The 24,487-nt window shown below is 41.0% G+C and overlaps 1 protein-coding gene across 2 annotated transcripts in view; it reads right to left on the bottom strand.

The window, feature by feature from the left end:
• Positions 1 to 14,723: 14,723 nt before the first annotated feature.
• ARHGAP25 (Rho GTPase activating protein 25) overlaps positions 14,724 to 24,487 on the bottom strand; it is a 120,866-nt gene continuing 111,102 nt past the window's right edge. For both annotated transcript variants that reach the window (XM_072635317.1, XM_072635318.1), the window contains exon 11: positions 14,724 to 22,260. In XM_072635317.1, coding sequence (XP_072491418.1) covers positions 22,047 to 22,260 — 214 coding nt within the window. In that variant the 3' untranslated portion in view covers positions 14,724 to 22,046. The remainder of the gene's footprint in view (positions 22,261 to 24,487) is intronic.

Below are 24,487 nucleotides of genomic sequence, written 5' to 3'. Positions count from 1 at the left end.
TAGAGAGTCATATATACAGCGAACACACATGGCTAAGACAAGTTATATCTTTTCTGCTCTTTTACTCTCACATTCCCTGAATGTAGCATCTCTACTAGGCAGATTCCTGGGTTCTCTGGGCATGTTCTCTGAAGTTCAACCTAACGCTGCAGCTATACTCTCTGAGTCTTCTCTCCACTGGGCACAAAACTTACCATTGCTGCAAGAAAACATTGATTTCGTGGGAGAAGAGGGAAAAACGGAGGGGAGAGAAAAAAGAGAGAGAAACTTCGCAGTTGCTAAAGGGAGCCCTTTTTACTAGTTAATCAAGGTCTGAAAGAATCAAACCCTTTCTAAATTATCCACTTGAAAGTCTAAAAAGAGTGAACTCTTACATCTTATGTTTCTGTTGCTTATCCTTTAATTCCTATAATTTCATCAGGTGTCTTGGGGAAGCTCAAGTCATCAGGAGTCTCTTGATCAACCCCAGCTCTTTGACAGAAAACATTACTTATCACACAGTGCCTGGCACATAGTAAATGCTTAATAAACATTTATTGATTGATAACTAAATGCTGTATTACTATAATGAACAAGGTTGATCCCACAAAAGAGCTGAGAAAACATACCTTCCTTCCTTCTTTGCAGAGATGGGGACTATGGATAAGACACATTGCTTTCAGGAATGGCTGGTTTGTTTATTGGTTTTTCTAAATTGCTTTTTTCTTGTTTCTATTTCGCTGTTTTTGTTGTTCTCTGTTTAAGGGGTGGCTCCTTGTGTAGGGGAGGGTGGAGGAATACATTCAGAAATGGGCATGATATAAAAACAAAAGATATCTATCAGCTGTGTATGAGTGTGTGTGTTTTAGAAACTGGACTTCAACCATCCTAGAGGCAAGGGAGAGGAGAACCTAACAGAAGCCCTTGGAGAGAGGTTAGTGATAGCTCTAAGACAATGACTAATAGGGAGAAAGACCCTGAATATTGACTCTTTGGGGAAGAAAGACCCCAGGCCACTTCTCTGTGGGAGGGAGTCTCAAGGCTACATTTAGCCCGGTTCTATTGACTAAATATATAGCTTTAGGCTTCTCAACTCTGCTATTATCTAAGTAGGAAATAGAATATAAATATAGCCACCTCCTGTATTTTCTACGTGAGCTATTGCATGGGTATGCCATGAAGTTATTTTCCTCGACCCCCGCTAATGAGCTTAGGCTCAACACCCAAAAGACTGTTTAAACAAAGGAGGCACTCCCTTCTTCCTGCAGAGAAGGGGAGGGACCACAATCGTTGAGTATGATGGGCCTCCAAGAGCATCCCCCACAGGCTCTGGAGAACTTCGTTTTCCATGTCATTTGAGAGATGGGAAAAATGAATGACTGAGTGTCAGCTGGTTTATGAATAATGCATTCTTCCCAGCTGACTCATCCAGCTTTAGAAAAGGAAATTTCTACAGAACTGTATATTTCATAGACGTTGCAGAGATAGGGGAAAGCTGACCTTATGACAAAACTACTATATGTTTATGTGTCTTTGAATAAACATTGAAGGATTAAACTACTTGATCTGCTCCCCCTCTTCCAGTTTCCAACTGCCCCGATGGTAAGACGCATTTCCTCATGGAGGATATGCTTCCTGTTACTTAGGAGTATGATGTTGTATCAGTCATAAAATCATAGACTATTAGAACTGGATAGAACTTTAGAACACAAACTGTTAAAGCTGGGAGGACATTTTTAAAAATGCTAGAGGTGAAAGAGACTTCATTTTACAGATAAGGAAACTGAGGCCCATGCTTTTACTTTTACTGAGGTCCACGGTTTCATTAGATCAAAGAGTTCTTGGTGGAGAGTAAGATGTATGAAGACGGAAAAGGTAGGAGGAAGGTAGGTTATGAAAGGCTTTATCAGAGGATTTTGCCTTTGCTCCTAAAGATAATAATAAGCCACTGGAGTTTATTGAGTGATCAAACCTGTGCATTAGGAAAATTACTTGGAGGATAGATTGGAGTGGGAAGAGACTTGAGGCAGGCAGGCTATTGTAACAAGTCATGTGATACCCATAATTAAAGTCACTGATGCCTTATTTTGGAATGGATGTGGTTCTTGGAAGCTATACCACTAGAGAAGAGGCATACCATTAATGGACAGTTGGTATATCTAGTGGGGAGGGGGGTGGGGAGAAGCCTATGTCCAGAGAGTTGTACCAACACACATGAACTCATGGATCTTTGAAATATTGAAGTTTTTGCAATGAACTACCCTAGTAAGAAGAAATGCAAGCTATCAATAATAATATTAAATATTAAATAATATTAAATATTAAAAATGATCCATATTGCTAATAATAAGAGAAATATGTATTAAAACTACTCCAAGGATTTATCTTACACCCATCAGAATGGTTAAAGTGATAAAACATTAAAATAGTAACTGCTGGAGAGGCTGTGGATAGACAGTCATATTAATGCAATCTTGGTAGAGTTGTGCATTGGTCCATTTTGTAAAGTAATTTGCAACTATACCCCAAAAGTCATTAAACTGTGCATACAAACTCTTTGACTCAACAATACTACTGCTTTGCATATATGTGACCCCAAAGAAATCACATACATACGGAAAGTTTTCATATGTACAAAGCATTTACAGCACCACTTTTTTATAGTAAAGTTTAGGATATGCCATCAATTCGGGAATGGCCAAAGAAAGTATACAAGTATAATCAAAGGTTACTATGTCATAAGAAATAGTATGACAGAATCAAAGAAACTTGGGAAACCTTTCATGAGCTGATACAGAGTAAAATAAAAAGAACCAGGAGAATTATTTACATGATGAATATAATAACAAAATGGAAAACAATTTCAACAGACTTTAGAGCTCTGATCAACGTTGTTGTCCAGTCATTTTAGTTGTGTCTGACTCTTTGTGACCCTATTTGAGGTTGTCTTGGCAAAGATACCAAACATGGTTTGCCATTTCCTTCTTCAGCTCATTTTACAGATGAGGAAACTGAGGCAAATAAGGTTAAGTGACTTGCCCAGAGTCACACAGTTAATAAGTATCTGAGGCCAGATTTGAACTCAGGAAGATGAGGCTTCCTAACTCCAGTCTTGACACTCTATCCACTGCACTACCTAGTTGCTATCTCACTAATTAATTCAGTGACTGATTAGGACTTGGAGGACTGACATTGAAACATGATTCCTAACCCTCGACAAAGATGTACAGAAAAAGATGCAGCCAATGTTGTGATTAGTTTTATTTAACTGTAATTGTTGGTTCCATAAAGGAGGACTTCCAAGAGGGGAGGATTAGAAGTTAGTATGGATGGTGATAGTGATTCAAAAGAACAACAACAAAAAAGAGAGAGACCACCAATGAAGTATTTTAAAGTCCAGAAGAGGACACAGGCAGGCAGAACTGTATTCTTATTATTGTATAATATATATACATATATATGTATGCATGTATATGTATAGTTATAAATAATGCAATATATTAATATAAACACACACATATATACATGTATATATGTATGTATACATATACACAAAGTAAACAACTGAATTTTGTAGTTTCATATACAATTCTCTTTTCTGTTCTGTTGAAATGTACGTGTTTATTGATGCTTGTTAAATTCACATTTTAAAAAGACCATTTTAAAATGCTCTTCCTCTCACATTTGATTTTTCCCCAAACTTTGAGTTAGATTTTTATTTCCAGTGTGCTTCCAATGGTGTCATATGGTGTTTGAGTCAAGGAATAAAAAAGTCTCTGCAGAATTAACTTGAAAAGGCAGCCAGAAAAGAAATATTGGGAGTCAGTAGCTTATAACACTTTGCAAATGAGGAATTACATGGAAGACATGGAATAATGAATGTCATCAAAGAAATGTGTGCTTGGAGAAAGAGATGGTCTGACCACGTAGTAAAAGCAAGAGATAACGTATAGCCTATGCAAGTACTCCACTGATAGCCAGGCAATGTCAAGATAACTAGAGCAAGGTTCCCAGCATGCTGATTGCTGGCAATGAATTTTTCAGTAGGACAGAAACAAGAGTCACACAGGTCAGGCAGCCATGGATGGGATACATTCTGTATTGCTGGAACGAGTTGCCACATTGATGAGATCACAGATCCATCAAAGTAAGAGACAGGGCAAGCACTGATGTTCTCATTTGACAGATGAGGAAACTGAGGCATGGAAAAGTTAAATGACTTGTCGAAAGTCCACGGTTGAGACAGAACTATCATCTACATCTCCTAGTTCTAAGATTGTAGAATAGCTTATTTACCTCTGATATTATTAGAGGCCCCTTAAATGGCCATAAGTTCTGGGTTTGTTTGTTTGTTTTTTTTTAATTCTTGTAGCAAAGGGGTGGGGGAAAGAGCACTGTTACTAAAATATCAGGAAAGTCCAGCAGAGAACGACCTGCTAGGAAAGAGGAAATCTATTTTGTTGGAGGGTTGTTTGACAATTATAAGAAGGATCTGGCATTAAAGTGGGAGGATTAAGGGGATGTGACATTTTAGATCAGGCTCCTGGAAGAGCTTTAAGGTTCCTGTTTTCTCAAGTATAAAATGTTTACCCAGATGATACAGCGGAAAGACCCCTAAATTTCAATCAGAAGAAATAGATTAAAGTCCTATCCCTCTCATTTTTACACATGTAACTTTAGACAAGTCACTTTAACCTCACTCAGTCTGACAGTGCCTGACACATAGTAGGTGCTTAGTTAATGTTTATAGATCTATTGGCTTAGAGGGAGGAGGGGAGAGGTTGGGAAGGGAGGGTTTCCACTTGAAGGATGAGTCCAGGACAGCCATGCTTCATTCCCCTCCTGACTGCTTCTGACTTTTCAGACTGTGTTACCATGATTCAGATGCCTCCTCACCCTGGAATTTCCCTCAGTGCCTGGGGTCTTCTCATCTTTGAACCTCTGCCGTGCTGCCCCTTTCTCTCACTGATAAGCTCCTCCCAAGAGGCCTCCATCTGGGGTCAGGCCCACGCTGGCCATGCAACATTCTCCCAGATGATCGTGTTTCTAGTCACCATGCCACCAAATGAGTCCTCTCAGTTCATCTTCCTTTTAGGTGTTGACTTCCCCTTAAGGGCAGGAGCTATCTTATTTTTGCTTGTATTTGTATCTCCAGCATTTAGAACACTATCTGGCATATAGTAAGTGCTTAGTAAATGCTTACAACTTAAGAAATATGTGCTTCCTTGCCTTACGGCAAGGGCCTTAAAGGTCTCTTTGACTCAACAACACCACTGCTTAGCATATATGAGACCTCGAAGAAATCACATAAATAAGAAAAGTTCTCATATGTACAAAAACATCTTTACAGCATCACTTTTTTTTATAGTAACATGTAGCATATGCCATCAATTAGGGAATGGCTAACAAAATTATAGTATACAAATATCATCAAAGGTGACTGTCATAAGAAATCATGTGACAAAAATCAAAGAAACTTGGGAAACCTCTTAGGAACTGATACAGAGAAGTGAAAAGAACCAGGAGAACAGTTTACATGATGAACATAATAATAAAAAGGAAAACAGTTATCCCTGAGCCACAGATTCCTCCCCTATAAAATGAAGTAGTTGAGCTAGATGATTTGTAAAGCCTCTACCAGTTCTAATGGGCAGCTAGATGGTGCAGCGGATAGAGTCAGGATAGTGCAGGAGTCAGGAGGACCTGAGTTCAAGTCTCACCTCAGACACTTGACACTCACTAGCTGTGTGACCTTGGCCAAATCACTTAACCCCAATTGCCTCATCCTGGGTCATCTCCAGTCATCCTGATGAATATCTGGTCACTGGATTCAGATGGTTCTGGAGGAGAAGTGAAGCTGGTGACCTGCACAGCCCTCCCTCACTCAAAACAAAGTCAAGTGCAAGTCATGTCATTATTTCTCTGATGGCATGGTCTTCATCAATGAAGGACGAACGCACCAGTTCTAACTCTATGAGCCTAGAAGGCTATTTTGAGAATTAATAGTAAGTTCAAATTTGTATAGTACTTTCCACACAATATCCATGAAGTCTGCATAGCAAATACCATTATTCCCATTTTATAAGTGAGAAAACTGGGGTTCAGAGAAATTAAATGGCCAGCCTGAGGTCACACAGCTGGACAGTGTTAGAACAAGTAACTGATTCTAACCTTTGACTCCAAGCTCAGTGTTTGTGACATTGTAGGGAAACGGCCTCCTTCCATCACCTCTCATTAACTAAAGGTAATTTTATTCATGAAAAGGCAGTTCTTTGTGACGTGATAGCCTTGAAAAATTAAGACTTTCGTGTCAGGCTTATCCACCTCTCCCAGCTGTTTCCGGCCATGCTGAGTGCCCGGGTTTGAAAATAACTTTTGGAAGCCAGCAGGCTGGAATGGTGTCCCCCAGCCAGCTGAAGTGATTACAGGCACATTCCCTCGTCCCGAGGGCTTGTTATCCGTACATTGTGTCAAGAGGGTTGAAATCTCACATCATGTTTTTACGCATGATAAAACACATTTTCACAAGCCGGACCAGCAGTCACTGATGATATTACTGTCATTCCCCCCTCATGACCCCCTCCCCTCCCAGGCCTGCCTTCTCCCAAGTTCAGTACAATTCAACTCCATTAAAAAAAAAAAATCGTTGAAATGCCCACTATGTGCCAGAGACTTTGCCAGGTTTTGAGGATACAAAAAAAAAAAAAATTTAACAGTCTCTGTTCAAATGGAGCTCGCATTCTATTGGGATGGGGCAGAAACATATAGACAGGTAAATAAATCCAACATTTAGACAAAATAATTTGGAAGAAAAGTACTGTTAATAACTAGGGTTGGGAGATCAAGAAAGACTTTACTTAAGACGTGACATTTGAACTGTCACCCTTCAGGGAGCTGGGCATCCTAAGGGGTAGTGGTGAGACTATTCCAGCCATAGGGGACTGCCTGAACAAAGGAATGGGGTAGGGAAATGGAATAGTTTGCATAAAGAACAGGGGTTGTAAGGCACAGGGAAAGATGGAACAATAAAACACTCCGATCAGATAAAGCACAAATAAACTCAAGTACCACATCCTTCAAGAGGCCATTCTGGGGCCCCTGGTTTATTCTCTTCCCCAGCCAATTTACCCTTTTAAATATATTTTTTTATTTACTTACATGGCTTATCTCACTCCCATCCCCTGTAAGAATGTAAACTCCTTGAGGGTAAGGACCATCTTTAGTACCCTGCCCAGTAATAAATGTGTATTTAATTTAATCAGGACTCAAACTCAGATCTATTTCCTCCAAGTCTAGCACTTCCTTCATTATTTCTAGATAGATAAATACAAAGCTTCATTCTGTATTCAGATGATGCCAGGACCACTAGTTTGACTGATTTTATTTTCACTGAGTTGATTGGTTAGACTGACCTGACCTGACAAGTTGTTTTGGTATCACAGAGATACAGCCTGAATGTTTTCTTTGGCATCAAGCAAAAAGTCTAATTAATGGTAGGATGGAAAGGTGGTATTTAATCCATTTATCTTATTTTATCTTTTCCTTCTCTTAAGGATCCTATCAGAAATTGAATCATCTGACCAATTCACCTCTTTGCAAAGATACCTATTATAATGAAATTGTTTTCTTACACTTCTTTAGCTCGATGAATGTGTCGATTTTAGGTGCTTCCTTCACTGGTATAGAATGTAGTCTAGACATAACTTCTCGTCTTTTGTAATGTTTGTCCATTACCTGCAAGGTAATGGAGATCTTCTTTTAGGCCTTTTAACATTCTGTGGAGATCAGGGAAAGACTGAACATATTGTGATAAAATAAGTGTAACATTGTTGTATTGGAATGGAATATTATTGTACATCATAAGAAATGATGAGTATGAGTGATTCAGAGAAACACATGAAGACTTGGGTGAACTGATGCGAAGTAAAGTAAGTAGACCAGGACAATAATTTCTAAAGGGACCACAATAGTATTGAGGAAACTAGCAATAAAAACTTCATGATTCTGATAGGACAGTGACCAACTGTGACTTCAGAGTCATCAGCAGCACATCTCCTGTCTCTTGGAAGAGGAGTGGAGGACAGGAGGTAAGGAATGAGGCGTACATTTTCAGATATGTCCAATGTGTTAATCTGATTCATTTTTATAACCCCAATCCCAAAGTCAATTGGTATGGGACTCTCTCCTCATTGGTAGAGGTGAATGCCCTATCCCATGGGAGGGACAGAGTGAGATTTGTGAGAGAAAGAGAGCTGTTCATTCTTCTTTGAGTTTTTCTTCAAACAGCTGAGTCATTTTGGGCTCTGCAGTCTTTTCAGATGCTTCTGGCTTTCAGCTTTAGGGGAGGTGATGGAATATGCCACCTCTATTACAAGAAAAGACTGGGGAAAAACAGCATGAAAGGAGCCAGCAGTCTCCTTGAAGAGAGTCTCAAAGAAGACTGGAGAGCTCTCCTCACTCCTGCTCTCCCCAGCACCTCCCACAGAGCAGAGCTTTCATCTACACCAGTGAGGAGAGAGTCCCACACCAATGGACTTCGGAACTGGGGCTTTATTTAATTTTATTTCTTTGTTACAAGAGATAGTTTTACTTGGAAAGAAATAAGCATCATGTATAATTGACAGCAACATTTTGATGGGGTATTTTTTAAAGAGCACTAGAAAAAAAAAGCATCAATTTTTAAAATTCCATGGATCTCAGTATGGTGATTTAATTGTTCTTCTGTTCTCAGTTGCTCTCAAATTGCTCACCTCCTTTTCTCATCATAAATTTCTTGATGTCCAAGAAATGATGATTTTTTTTTAATCTACTAAACAGCATCACAGAATCTCATAGTTTCATGGAGAAATCAATGGCTATATGCTGCAACCCATATTGGAAAATGAATTCCCTCCCCCTCCAAAAAAAACCTGGTAAGTGGGCATCCTGCTTCTGCTCAGAGACTTCCAAAGAGGAGGCACCCATCACTTCTCAACCCAGTCGATTTCATTGCAAGACAATTATGAGGAAGTTTATCCTGAACTCAAGCCTAAATCTCCCTCTTTGAGCTATACGTTGCTCCTCCCTCTACCCTTTGGGGCCCAGCAGAACAAGTCTGATTCCCCTTTCCCACTGACAGTCCTTCAGATCCTTGAAGGCAGACATCATTAATACGATACCAGAGTCTATGTAGGCAACCATGTGTTTCTGCTGCCCTGTCAGCAAACTACAATTTTTATTCTTTGAAATCATGGAGTTTTATGGTTATTCACTGAATGTTGTAAAAAAGATTGGTTTCATGATTATAAAAGATTCAAAGATGAAATCAAGAGTCTCATATTTTGTACTATTCCACTATCCAGAGATCTTTGGAACTTGATTCCTGATTTCTTTGATTCCTTAATCCTTTTCCCCTAAAAAATAAGAAGGTGGCACTGAGCATCAAGTAGTATGTGCATCCACACATAAATTAACTCAGTAACAATGACAGGAGGCCAAACTAGCCAGTGTCAACTTGTTAAGAAAAGATGAAATAAATATATTAGATGCTTAAATCATCTTGACCAGAGCAGGGAGGAGTCTGGGAGACAAAAGCCCTTTTCTTATACATACTAAACAGCTGAATGACCAGAATTTCAGGAAGTGAGTAAACTAAGTAAAATTATGCTATGGAACAGAGTATTTTTAGGGAGAAAAGGCTTTGTCCTTAAGGGTAGAGCTGCTTTGTTTGTGTCAATTTTCTGTGCAAAGTAATCCTGGACCTCAAAGTCCCCAAGTGTCACAATCCAGGCCACCTGCTCTGTGTTGCCCAGTTCAAGTTTCCACTGACCCCCTCTGGTGTCCTACTGAAGTCATCCCTCCCAGGAGCACATGCTGGGTTCCCACGTGCTGGCCTCATTCAACAACAGCCATCCTTCCCCCTTTAGGCACATGGGAGCTGCTTCTAAGAGCAAAAAACCCTTTGTCTTCAAGCCAAATGATAAAAGTCAAGGAGGAAAGGTCAAGTCTGTGTAAATGGATCATTAGACAAGGCTTTCCTATTTCCAGTGTAGACTTATGGGAAAGCAGCTTCTGGTCTTCTCTGTTTTCCCCAACAGTTTGTTGAGAAGATTCATGCCAACGAAAAGTCATTCCAGCAGTCTGGGCTCAAAGACTCTAAGAAGGAACACACTGGTTAAGATGAGCCAATCTTAGTAAACTTCTGGACATTCAGATCAGAGTCTGAAAAGGAAAGAAAAACATGGAAATGATGCCCCTTCTCAGCCCCCTCTCCCAGGTTGTTCATTAACCCAGAGCAATTGATTCCTCTTACAGCACCTCAAGATTTGGGGAAGAAGTGGAAGGTGGGAGGGGTGGAACTTGTGATACGCTGATTCAGAAGTTAGTGAAACTAAATCTACTATAAGGAGAGCTTGAAGTGTGTTATTCTGTGATTCTTAGAGCAAGAAACAGGACTTCAAGTTGGATGATCACCTTAGAGGTCTTCTGACCCAATTCATACCTTAATAGGGATCCCCTCTATAATATCTCCAACAAGATTCTGACTGAAGAGGCCCAGTGAAGGGAGGCTCCTGAACTGGGACAGATGAGGCAATAACTAGAGGGCTGAACTTAGACTAGACGAGTTCAAATCCTGCCTCAGACACATTCCTTGTGTGTTCCTGGGCAAGTCACGCAGCCTCACCTCACCTCTTCCTCATCTGTAAAATGGGGATAATGATAGTACCTCCCTAAAAAGTTGTTGTGAGGATGACATGAAATAAGTCACATCCATATGAAATGCACTAGGTAAAACCCCAACATGTTACATAAATATTATTGTTATTGTTAATTCCATGGGCAGTCCATCCCACTAAAAAAAGAGTTCTAATTAAAAGAATAAAACCTGCTAATATTGTTAGGAAGATTTTTCTCCCATAAGGTTGAAAACTGCTTTTCTTCAGCTTCTCTCTAGTAGGTGCCTTGATTGATAGTACCAGGATGGTATGCTCAAAACCAGTTCTGGGCCAAGTGCTGCCATGTCTTTCTGCACTCCCATTCCAATTCTACTCATACCCTCTGAAGCCCAAAGTCAGCTTTATGTACAGGATAGATCGGTGATTCCATCCCTGGTGAAACTTCAGGTTGGCTGTGAAGGCCCCCTCACCTGCTCCACCAAGTCACCTGAAATTCCACAATTACGTCTCATTTCTTTGGGCTTACTATTGCCCTTTTCAGGTCTGGTCAGTCAGTCAATAAACATGTATTGACCTCTACTCTGTACCTGTGGCACTGTGCTATGTGCTGGGGAAACAACAACATGAATGCACGCGATTTGACAGGGGAAAGCCACACGCCACAGAAAGAGGAAAAGAGGAGAAGGGGGAGGGAGCAGTAACTGGCATGGGGGCATGGTGGAGAAGCCAAAAAAATCCCAAATGAGCGCTGCTAGGTAGGCAAAGATCACCAGCACCATGGTGGTTGCCACAATGGTGTGGTATAAAGAGGTAAAGTCAGAAAAAGAGCAGCTAGGCTTTCATCCTGCATCAACTAGTTTCCTGGATGGCCTTGGTGAAGCCCCCTTGACTTCACTGACCCTCCGTTTCCTTATCTGTATACTAGTGAGTTGGACTAGATGCCTCAATCGTCTCATCCAGTTCTGAATCCTGTGATCCCATTAATTTGATGGATCACCTTCTTTTCTGGAAAGAATTCAAGGGAGAAATAGGTTTTGAAGTGAGAAGGATGAAAGAGAGAAAAGGAGGAGAAAGGGAGAAGAGAGACAAACCTCAGCTATGTCATGGTTTGACTAACTCATGTCGAGCCTGACCCTCCATTACGCCATGTGATCTCACCTTCATTTTAGTCCCAAAGTCCCATTCTGCTCTCTCCTCCCTCCTCTAATCCCCTCCCACCATGGAACTTTACCCATCCTGGGGTTTATTCCCTCAAGGCCCTGATACCTACCTGTTAGTGTTGCTCAGTCCTGTCTGTCAACAAATTAATCAACAAGCATTTATTAAGCTCTTATTAGGGCATCTAGGTGGTGCAGAGGATAGAGTGCCAAACTTGGAGTCAGGAAGACCTGAGTTCAAATCTAGTCTCAAGCACTTGCTAGCCGTGTGACCCTGGGCAAGTCACTTAACTGTCTTTACCTCAGTTTCCTCATCTGTAAAATGAGCGGGAGAAGGAAATGGAAGAGGAAGGTGTAAGAAGACTGGAAATGTGGGGAGAGCAGAGGGAGAGAAGGAAACGCTTAGAAGGGCTTTGAATGCCAAAAAGAGGATGTTATGCTTGATCCTAGAGGTGGTAGGAAGATACTGGAGCTTATTGATTAGGGGTTGACAGGGTCAGATCTGTATTTTAGGAAGATTAATTTGACACCTGAGTAGGGGAGGCCACCCCATGGAGAAATCGTTTACATTGGGTCTTTCCCAGGACTGTGAACATGCATAGAGCATAGGGTGAGTATGCCAGGCACACCCAACCAACGGTTATACTCTGCACCCACTTATAGCCTAGTACTCTTTAAATCCCACCACGTAAGTGACTACATGTTCAATCTATATGTGAATTCAAGCCTTACTGCACCTTGAGAGGGAAGACACCTTAGGAAGTAATGGAAAATGTACAAATGCAAGAAACCCTGGTTGTTATTCCTGACTCATCCACTGCCTCTCCTGAGGTAAGCAGTTAAGTGGTCTAGGGCTGAGAGCAATGGATTCAGAGTCGGGAAGACCTGAATTCTAATATTGCCTCAGATACTAGCTGTGTGACCCTGAGCACATCGGTCAACAAACATTTCCTAAATACTTACCATGTGGCTGGTACTGCGCTAGACGCTGAGGATACAAAGAAAAGCCAAAAAGAACAAAAAGGTCACAACTTCTCATAGCCTCAGTTTCTTCACCTATAAAATAGGATAATAATAGCAACCACTCTAAGAGGATTTGTGAAGATCAAATGAGACTGCATGTGAAAATCAGTTTGCACATCTTAGGGTCTATAAATGTTTACTATTATCCTGATATGAGGCTAGTTACTTAGCTCTCCTGCATCTCAGAAGCACCATGTTGGGAGGTTACTGTGGTAGAGTATAAAGAGCTTTGGATTTGGAAGAATTAGAAACATGTGAGTTCAAATTCCAGCTCTGCCTCAGTGGACCTTGGACAAATGACTTCACCTGTCTATGTCATAGTTCTGTCAGCTATATAGGAAGGGGGTGGATTAGTAGATCTATAGGTTCCATTCCTGATCTAAATCTTCTAATGGCCCCACTGCCAAAATTGCCTGGTTTCTACTTATAAATGATGGATTTACTTATCTGTGTACCTGTTGCTTCTTGGTAGAGTGTGAGCTCTCTGAAGGCAGGAACTTTTATTTTTTTGTAATGACTAGCACAGTGCCTGGCCTATAAGTATAAGAGGTTTTTAATAAAGGCTTGTTGAATTGGATTGAATTAAACTGAATGGACCATACATATGATGAATTTGGAAGATAAAAAGGGTTTGAGTGACCATGATAAAAAGCAAATAGTGGGTTCAGGAGGGGTTGTGGAATGGAAGATTGATCAGGAAGGGAGATTCCAATTTTAAAATGTTTGGAGTACAGAAGTCTGGAGCACTGTCGAGCTCTATCAGTCTATGTTTCTAAAAGAGATCGTAAATGTTTTAGAAGGTAGGTGAGACAGAAGATGGACTTTCATTTGGAAATTTTCTTATTTCCTAACTAAAAGTCTCCCTTAAAAGATTAGCCCAGAATTTTCAAGGAGCCATGCTTCTCAATTCAGGACAATTTCTCTGGTCCCTCAATGTCCCTGAGTCCCAGAATAACTCATCTTGATCCCCTCCTTCCAATAGCTGCATTTGGAGTCAGTTGGAGTAGCTTGCTCAGGCTCATAGGGTGCACATGACTTTAGAAGGATCCTTGCAAACCTCTTCTGTTGTAATGGGAAGCAAAGGGGCCCTAATAAAGTACTTCCTCTGTTTTCTGCTGCTCAGAAAACAGTTGTTCCAGGACACGGTCCCATTGCTCCTATCTGCAAAGGAAGTGAAGGAATGTGGAAGTTTATATTGTGGTAATGTGCACTTGTCTACATCTCAGAAGACTTGGAAAGCCTACCAAAGGCTGACTCTGCCTTGTCACCAAACTGGCCCCTCCTAGAAAGGGAACTGAGGCTGCTAAGCTGCTTCCCATTTGCTGTTTCTAGGAGTGGGGAGGAACTCTGAATGGACCAACGAGAGTTCTTCACTCCTATGAGTTCAACTGAAAACAGGCATCGAATGTTGGTTTTGAAAAGGACTTTAGAACATAGAAGAACACAGTCTAATAAAGCTGGAAAGATCCTTAGAACATAGAGGAGAATACTGGAGTTGAAAGGGGACTTAGAACATAGAATTGGAATATAGAACATAGATTTGGAAAGGAACTCAGAACACAGACTATTATGGAAGAATTTTCAAGGGAAGAAATCCAAGCTAATTATAACTATATGGGGGGAGGCAGATGTTCCAAACCATTAACAATTAGAGAAATGCAAAATAAAGCCACTTTGAGGTTCTATCTCACACCCATCAGTTTGGCAAAGTTGGCAGAAAAAAAAATGACAAACATTGGAGGGGGTTTCCAGAAAATGGGCATGAGCACTGTCCATGGAGCTGTGAATTAGTCCTGACATTCTGAAAAGCAATTTGGAACTATGCCCCAAAAGTTACTAAATCATGCATACCTTTTAACCCAGTAACACCATAGCCTCAAAAGGATGAAAAAAAAAGAAGAAAAGATCATAAACGTACAAAAATATTTATAGCAGCTCTTTTGCTGGTGGCGAGGAACTTTAAACTAAGGACGGCTGAACCAGTTATGGCATACAAATGTAACAGAATACTGTGGGGCTATAAGACATGATGAAAGATACAGTTTCACTAAGTCACGTGAAATGAACAGAACCAGCCAAACAATCTGTACTGGAATGATATTATGCAAATGGACAATTCTGAAAGACTTAGAGAACTCTGATCAACACAATTATCAATCATTATACCCAGAACCAGTGATGGAGAACGTTACCCACTTCTTGACAGACAGGTGATGGCCTAAATATGCAGAATGGAACACACATTTTTGGATATGGACAATATAGGATCTTGCTTTGCTCTTGACTATGCATATGTGTTTTCCCTCTAGGGGTGGGAGTAAGAGAAAGGGGAAGAAATGCTTGATAAATGAAAAAAACATTTTGTTAAGGTAGGGACTTCATTGGACTGCGAGATGAATGAATATGTGTCAACAATGAGGCATTGAAGTTAAAAAATGCCAATTTAATCTTAATCTGTACTAGAAAAAAAATGATAAAGGAGTTGAGAGTCCTAATACATCATATCTGGATCAGGCTCCATCTGGAATTTAAATTCATTTCTAGAGCTTCATTTTTAGGGAGGACATTGACAAGCTAAGGAGAATTCAGGGAAAAAAATGATTAGAATGGTAAGGAACTTTGAAAACTGTCATATGAAGATTGGATGAGTAAATGAGTGCCCTGAAAAAGACTTAGCAGAAGTATAATCATTGTTTTAAAATAGTGTCTTGTAAGACTTGGTCTACTTGGGGATAGAGGTTAAATATTGAAGCAATATGGGAAAATTAGTCAAATTTTTTCTTGATGTAAGGAAAGGTACAACAGGATTCAAGAGTGAAATGGGTTGCCTTACGAAGTAATCAGTGCCCATTGGAGATCTTTAAGAAGAGGTTGTCTACTTGCTCACTGGGAACACAGAAGAGGAAATTCAACCAACAAGCTAGGGTCAGGAAAGATGACCTACGAGGTTCTTCCTAAATCCAAGATCCTATGAGTCATTTGTTGACATCATGGATCAGTATCTGGGCTCTTGTTTTTTCAAGTTCACCCAATAAGATAAATGGAGATTCTGGCTTCCTGAACAGGGAGGTATTCCTTTCTTTTCCTTCATGACTCACAAGTTGACCGTGAGAGATAACTGATTGCAAAAGCCTGTCCAGAACTGGGTGAGTGTAAGGTTCATCACAAATATAAATGCAGAGGCTCAATTTCCTCTCAAAAACAAGCACATTTAAGGAAGCAAAACCTTGTATTGCTATAATATAAGTGGACCTCCAACACCAACCCTCTTCCATCCCATTTCAGAAGGGAAAGAGTAAAAACTAGGCCCTAGATGAGGTAAAGCATGTGAAGAGACGGCCTTTCCCTTGCTGCTGGACACAGTGTAAGTATGACTGTTTACTACTATCTGTGGAGGACTGTAAATAAAAGAAATTCCTAGGAGTACTTCCTGGGTAGAGGGATGTATGGAGTATGACATGAATCACTTAGAAAAAGAGCCAACCATTCCTACAGTCACCATCACTAACCACAAGTACCAGCTAACCGCCACAGACATACAGACAAGTCTGAGAACCCTGGAAATGGCACCAGCCTTGCTCCTAAACTGGTCCCCATAGTCATCTTTGATGGGAAAAAATCTTATGGAGAAAGAGCCCACAACCCACATCACCACCAACAACAACTGTGGATCAACCATCAGTGAACATTTATTAAGTGCCTACTATGTGTCAGGCACTGGGCTATGTGCTGGGGACACAGATATGAAAAAGAAAGTCCCTACCTTCAAGGAGCTGTTGGAAGATAACACACAAAAGGAAGCAAGCCAGACTGTGGCTAAAGTAAGGCAACAAGGCACCTAGAGACAGGAGGCAGCTTTTGCCACACATACAGTAGGTCATAATGATAATAATAATAGCGAACATCTGTACTGTGCTTTAAGTTTGGCAAAGAGCTTTATAAAGATCTCATTTGGTCCTCACAATCATGGGAGGTAGGAGCTGTTATTATTGTTCTCATTTTACAGTTGGGGAAACTGAGGCAAGTCTAAAGTTTAAGTGATGTATACAGAGTCATGACCGAGGCTGGTTTTGAACTGTAGTCTTCTTGACTCCAGGTGCAATGTTCTATCCCTTTGTTGATTAACATGTGAGACCACTCAACATCTCAACCACCACGCCCTTAGACCCTGATAGAAATAGCCTATGACCCAGAGTCCACTCTGGTCCTCCTTCTAGCCTGGTCCCCATAGTTATTATCATCATCAAGGGGAGAAATCCTTGTGAAGAAGTCTTTTCCATCCCCTGTCCCACCACCACCAACCACCTACCAACTGCCACTGGATAGGTAAGCCCAAGAGTTTCCCCCACACACATCCTTAGGGAACACCAGATCTTTGTGTCTGACTTTGAGCTAAAACCTCCGCTCCTTGTGGTATCCCCCTGTAGAATGGGAACTCTTTGAGAACAGAGAATACCTTGTGTTTTCATTTGTACTTCTAGCATTTAGTATAGTACACTGAACGTAGTAAATACTTAACAAAAGCTTTTTTTGTCCATTCATCTGAACTCAGGTAGCGTCTAGAGGACTGAGAAAGGATGGAAAGTCCATTGAATCAAGTGACTACTTAGACTTCATCCTTCCTCTTTTTGTATCACTTTAGTTTCTGGAGAGGGGGAGGGGACTAGGTTCATTAGCTCAATTCCTGTAGAACACCACTTGTCCCATTTCCGAATCCAAAGCCCTCCTTGAGCTGGTTCCAGGCACTCTGGCTTCTCAGGGCTTCCCTACTGCCTCCTACCCCAACTCACAATTCTAGCTCCAAGGTTGCTATGGCTAGAACCCCCAAGTCCGTGAGGATCACATTTGGCACCTGAAAGTGAGAACAGACACAAACACCCCCCTAGACCCATTTCTTCAAGGTAGAATTTAAAAAAAAGGGTCAGTTTCTGGTATCCATGGTTAGCCAAAAAGAGGGCAGCTAAAAGATGGTGGAAAGAGAGTGATGGGTTTGGTCTCACTGCTTTTAAAGACACAGGCCACCCATCAAGGAGACTAGTCTCACCCACATCCTGAGGAACACAGTTGACTCCACGTTAGACAAACTAGGTGTGTTCAAAGGTCCAGGCTACACACGGATCAAATGAGATAATGGTTGTAAAGCACTTAGCCCAGTGTCTTTACTGGCACACAGTAAACATTACATAAAAGCTTAATTATTATCATTAATATTAATTTCCTGTCTCTGGGCTTCACTTTCCTCATCTCTAAAATGAAGATGTCAGACTGAACCATCTCTAAGGTCTTCTGCAGGTCTAACAAGTTACCACCGACTCTGAATTCTTTCTGCCACCAATCCTAGGATCACTGGGATGTCCCCAACAGCCTAAATCCATAGCCAGGGAAGAAGGATGGGCATGCCGAAGGAAGTATGGAAACACAGGAGACACCCAGCTGATGGGGGACAGCTAAATAATTTGTGGTACATGAATGCAATACTATATTACTATGCTATAAGAAACTATGAAAATGATGAATACAGAGGAATAATTTTACACCATTGCAAAGTGAGGTACCAAGAACTTGGAAAGCAATATACAGGGCTACAAGAATGGAAGTGGAGAGAACCAGAACAAAACTGAATACTGTGGAATCATGATGATGATTGGCTTGGCTGCAAAGAAAAGATGTGAGAAGGAATCTCTGCTCACACCTTGCAGGGTGGGGGACTATGGGCATGCAATGCTACATACAATGTTATATGTTAAACGTTTTTGATATGATGGTTAGGTTTGCTCAATTGTTTTTTCCCTTTTTTTAATTCTTTGTTATAAGGGACTGATCTCTAGGAGGGGTAAAAAGGTGGACTTGCATAGGAAAATCTAGGTAATTTAAAACAAATCAATAAAAATTCATTTTTTTAAAAAAAGAAAAAAATAGAGATTATTGTGGCATGATGGAAAGTGCCCAGGACTTGGAATCAGAAGCCTTGAGCTCAAGTTTTGGCTTTATCGTTACTAGTTGAGTGATCTGGGGCAAATCACTTCCGCTTTCTAAGACTGTTTCCTCATCTTTAAAATGAACAGAGTGCCAGGCCTGTAGCTGGGAAGACTTGAGCTCAAATCCGACCTGACATGTACTAGCTATGTGATCCTAGGTAAGTCACTTAACTCTGCTTGCCTCAGTTTCCTCATCTGAAAAACAAACTGGAGAAAGAAGTGGCAAACCACTCTGGCATCTTTGCCAAGAAAACCCCTAATAGAGCCACAGAGAGTCAGACACAACTGAACCAAAACAACAGCAGCGACAACAATCCACCTTTCTTCCCCATCCCATAGGAGCAGCACAAGTAGGCAAGCTGCTGTCTTAGTTTAAGGTAAATTCCTGGAGAAAAGGTAATTGTTTCAAGGAAAATGCTTTGTAAACGTGAAAGTGCTGTGTAAATGTGAGTTCCTTGTTATTATAGGATCACAAGTTCAGAGCAGGAAGAGAACCCGAGAAGACGCTAAATCCAATCCCCTCATTTTACAGGTTAGGGATTGGAGCAGAGAGGTTGCTGACTTAGCACAAGGCTCATCAGTAGCTAACTTCAGGTCCAGTGTCTTCTCCACTACACCAAGCCGCCTTCTAGGAAGGGGAGGATCAGAACAGGGACTTTTGGAGAAGGATGTGGAAAGGAAAGAGCAAAGAGGCACTCAGAATGGAAAATGGCAGTGTCATCAATGATTGCCTTAGAGACCTCTCAGCATCTCCAGAGCACCAAAGGACTCCCTTGGAGTTCTGCTCTCCTGCTGACACCTGGTGGCCAACTTGAGAAACAGCAACCTGAGGACACAGCCCGGGACGCAACAGGGCAGTAGAACCTGTCTTCTATGCTTGAACTGCAAGGGACCTAACTTCTCCACAAGGAGGTCCCAGGGTTGACAAAATAGATCCTAGTGTTTCCAACTCTTTGTGATCCCATTTGGTGTTTTCTTGACAAAGATACTGGAGTAGTTGCCATTTCCTTCTCCAGCTCATTTTACAGATGAGGAAACTGAGGCAGACAGGGTTAAGTGACTTGCCCAGGGTTGCACAGCTATTAAGTGTGTAAGGCCGGATTTGAACTTAGGTCCTTCTGACTCCAGAGTCAACGCTCTATCTACCTAGCTGCCCATCAGCTCCCTGTGCCCCCATCTAAAATCTGGAAGTCTTTTCAAGGGACAAAGTCCATAAAGCTGAAAATGCAAATACCTTTGGGGTAGTAGGGAAGGGGAAGGAATATAGGGACCCAAATTCCCACCAACGTGTCAATCATCTAGACATCAGATTGTTTTCTAAGAAAAATTTCCATGGGGAAAATAAGTACGGTGAATTTAGAGGCAGTACTACCAGGGTGGATTAAAAGACTGAGAAAGGCAAGGCAAGGGTGCCAGAGACTTCACCATTTGGCCTTGACCCAGCCCTGTCTCCTCTTGCCTCCACAGAGACAAAGCAGCCAACTCAGCCACAATGACATGGGGCTGCGAGAATAGAATACATTCTTACCTCTGACATTATTTCAAGTTTATCCTGTCTATATCTTGTTTGTACACAGTTGTTTGCATGTTGTCTCCCCTGTGAGCTCCTTGAGAGCAGAGGCCATCTTTTACCTGTCTTTGTATCCCCAGCACTTAACAGGCACTGGTACATAGTAGGTGCTTACTAAACGTTTATTGACTTGAAAGCAGAGATGCTTTTGCTTTTATTTCACCAAAATATGTATAGAACAGTGCCTGGCACATAGTAGGTGCTTTATAAATGCTTATTAATTTGAAGACACAGAGGCATTAGTTTAGGTTGTATATCCCCAAAATATTTATGATGCAATGCCTGTAACATAGCAGGTGTTTAATAAGTGGTTATTGACTTACATGAATTATTACTATTACAGAGTCAGAGGGTCTCAGCTCTCTTAAAGGCCACTAGTCCCTTGGGAATGCCCTTCTACAAAAATCCTAGGTGATGATGCAGCTTCCATTTAGAAACTTCCAGTGACTGGAATTCATTACCTCCCAAGGCAACTCATCATCCTTTCCCACAGTTCTCTGTTAGTAAGTTTTTCCTTACAATGAACCAAAGTCAGATTCCTATTATGGAGAAGGAGTAGTGAGTGCCCTACATAATAAAAACTATAGATAATACAAAAGGTGCTTCTTTGTAGCTTTGAAATCGTTTGTATTTTCTCCCCACAGATTCGCCTCCTTACAGAAGCAGTGCAGGACAATGGAAAAAACACCGAATGGGAAACCAAGAGATATAGGTTCTAGGCCCAATTCTGCCACTAACTTGTTCTATGACATCAGGAAGTACATATCCACCCTGGGCCTCAGTTTCCTTTCTTGTAAAATGATACATTGTACCAAACACATCCTAAAGTCCCAGTTTTGCCTTTCTGTGGTAGATTATATTCCTTGAGAACATATTGGTTGAATGATAAGGAAATAATCCAGGACTTTGCTAGGCACTTTCAAGGACAGGAACCAAATCTTTTATTTCATTGATATAAGAAATACTTAATGAGAAAACTCAGTTTTTCAAAGCAAATCAGTACCATCTCTGCAACTACCAATCTTAGTGAGTAGCCTAGAGCACTTAGTGGGTACATGACTTGCCCAGGGTCACACAGACAGTATGTGTCAAAGATGAGATTTGAACTCAGATCCTGAGTCCCACTATGGCATACTGCCTCCTATTAGAGGCAATAATGGTTAGGAATTCAAACTTGAAAGATACAAAAGGCATTTCATTCATAATACGGGTAAACAAGAGTTGAGTTACTGTCACTGTGAGTCCCTTGTCTCTCAGGACTCAGAGAACCAGGAAACCAAGACCCAGTGGCCCAGAAGCAGCGACTTTTTGAGCTCTCCTGAGCTACAGTTTATCCAGAATTTTTTCAGTCAGAAATATTCACTCATTATTAGAAGAACAAATGTCATCTCAACTCATCCTGGCATACAGAGGAAAAAGCCTTATCCCTTTCCAAACTCAACTGGTAGGGACATCCATGTGGCAGCCTTTCTGCCATATCCAAAGTGGACCACCAAGTCAACTTCCTGAGAGAAGGAAAGGCTCTTTGTTGGTTTGTTTCCCAAATAGTCCTTTTTCTCACAGAGAGTATTTTTGCTTCCAAGTCCTTTAACAGAAATGAGAGGCAATTGTGTCTGTCTCACATCCCAAGTCTTCACAGAAGTCAGAATGGGCCCCAAAGAGGCACCTTCTGCCCCCTCCGATATCAGGCATTTGAACTGGGCTCCTTTGTCAACTTCAACTTGGCACACTCTTTGAGTTTCTCCTCCAGGACCTTGTTCTTCTTCTCCATGTCCTGCCGTGAGCATTCCATGTTTTGAAAGCTGATTTCTAGTTCAGCTAATTTTTTCTTCTCTTGCTCCAATTCCTCATTCAGTCTCACTACTTTGGCCCAAACATCATAGTTTTCCTTCTCCAGGCTGCAAAGATGGAAAGAAGGAACGAGATGAGAGATGTGAGGCACAGTCTCTGGACTCTCCCTGAGCTCTTCCCCAATCTTCCTGGCCTTTGGTCAGTCAATGACCTCCCAGTCCCCCAACACCAGTACCACTACCACCTTGTTAGTGTTGAATCTATCCTGCCTCTGTCCATCCTATCCATGCTTCTGGGATTAGCTAAATTCCCACCTCCACCATGACAATGAGGTCAAATCCAGACTCTGCCACTTCTTGGGTGAAAATACCTTCAGTTTCTTCATTTGTAAGATGAGAGGGTGATCTTACGGTCTATTCCCACTCTAACAGTTGATGCTTAAGATCCCTTCAGGTTCTGACACTTTAGCTTGGCCTGATTCCTTCAGTTTTAACTCTCCACCTGCCCCATTACTTTGTATCTATTTTTAATTTACTTACATTTGTATATGTATGTAAATGTGTATGTAAAGAACATATGTAAATGTTTTCCCAACCTCTCTAACAAATTGCTATTACCATTAAATCCATCTTTTGTCTTATTTTCAGTCTCCTATCAAGTTAACTCTCTCCCTGTTGCCTACATTCTCCTGTCTCCTCCAAAACACTCTCACTTCATCCTAGCATCTCTGCTAATTACTTCCCTATACTTTCTTACTTACTCTCCCTCATTACTGAACAGACTTCTTGAGAAAGCCATCGACACTCAGTGCCTCCTCCATCAGACCCTCAACACAGATTTATTTGTGCCAGGCACTCTGCTAAGGGCTAAGAATAAAAAGGCAAAAGACAGTCTCTCTTTTCAAGAAGATCAGTCTCACTATTTCCTTTTTTAAAGAATCCTCTCACCATTACAAGAGAAACAGGCAACTTGAAAAAAAATCTTTGCTGGAAGTTTGTCTGATAAAGGTCTCATATCTAAGAGGGGTGTTCAAAGTGCTCATTGAAGTCTATGTCCTAAGATCTCTTCTGGTCTGATGTTTGCTTCCGGGCCCTTTCAGAGTCATACAGCCTAAGATATTCTCTCCCTCCTGTGAACTCACAGCCCTATTTGTCTGTGACACATTTGCCAATTTTTATGCTGACAGGTCTTATATTCTTCTGTAACTTTCATGTGTTCATGCTTTGTCTCCCCAACTAGAAAGTAACTTCAAGTGAACAGATATCTGCCAGGTCCTATATGGAATCCCAAGAATACTAAATATTGCACCTTGTACATAGTAAACTCTCAAGGAATAATCATTTTGATAGATTGATTAAAGTAACATCAACGTTTTGAGATTCTCAAAGCTTCTAAATGTATAGATATTCCCATTACTCTACCTGAGATCTCACTCTTTAAAGACTTCTGAATGGAATATTCTTCATAGCACGTTGCCTGAATCTCTCCTTTGTACTCATCTCATTCTCCTGTTTCATAGTTATTTCTTTCCATGTGTTTCCTCCTACTAGATTCTAAGGTCCTTGAGAATAAGGTCATCACCTTAATCTTTGTATCTCCCTATCTCTTGGTCCCTTCTCTTTGGCCTTCTCTGGCCCAAGTCTCCTTAAAATAATGCTCCTTAGATCCTGCTATCTCCATCAGCTATGGTCCTACAGGATAGCAAGAGGGACAGGGGATGGAGGATGGGGGAGACGAGGAGAAGCATAATGAGTTTTGTTTTGGTCATTCTGATTTCAAGATGCATATAGGATTCCTGTTTAGAGATATCACCGTCCGATAGGCAGGTGCTAATACAGGCCTAAAGTGCTCCTTCCCTAATTACTTTGATAATTTCCACACATAATTATATATTCATGCATAATTTCTACATCGATTACAAGTAATTCTTCTTAAATTACTAACAGAGATGCCCAGAGGATCAAGACTTTATAACACTTTATTAAGCACTTGGCAAAACTTCATTAACCTAGTTATCTTTCCTGTGTGTATTTGGGAAATTGATACTTTATTTCCTTAAGCATAGTCGTCAGCTCAGAAGTCTTACTCTGATGTCTTATCAAGGTGTGTTGGTGATCCTGGATTCTGGATGGTTATATCAACAGTGCTTGGGCTCTGACAAGACCTATCAAGCTAGAAAGGTTCTGAGTAAGGGCCTGAAAATAGATTCTGTATCTGTCATCTCAGACATTGCCTCTCTGAAGCTAGAGAAGTCCAACACCAACAATTTGGCCACGAACTGGTGATTTTTTTTCTGTCATAAAGTCTCTTACTAAGGCTATCACGGAGGGGTTG

This window comes from Notamacropus eugenii, chromosome 1 (assembly GCF_028372415.1).
Source record: "Notamacropus eugenii isolate mMacEug1 chromosome 1, mMacEug1.pri_v2, whole genome shotgun sequence".
Taxonomy (NCBI): domain Eukaryota; kingdom Metazoa; phylum Chordata; class Mammalia; order Diprotodontia; family Macropodidae; genus Notamacropus; species Notamacropus eugenii.
This window is presented reverse-complemented; position numbering and strand designations above follow the sequence as displayed.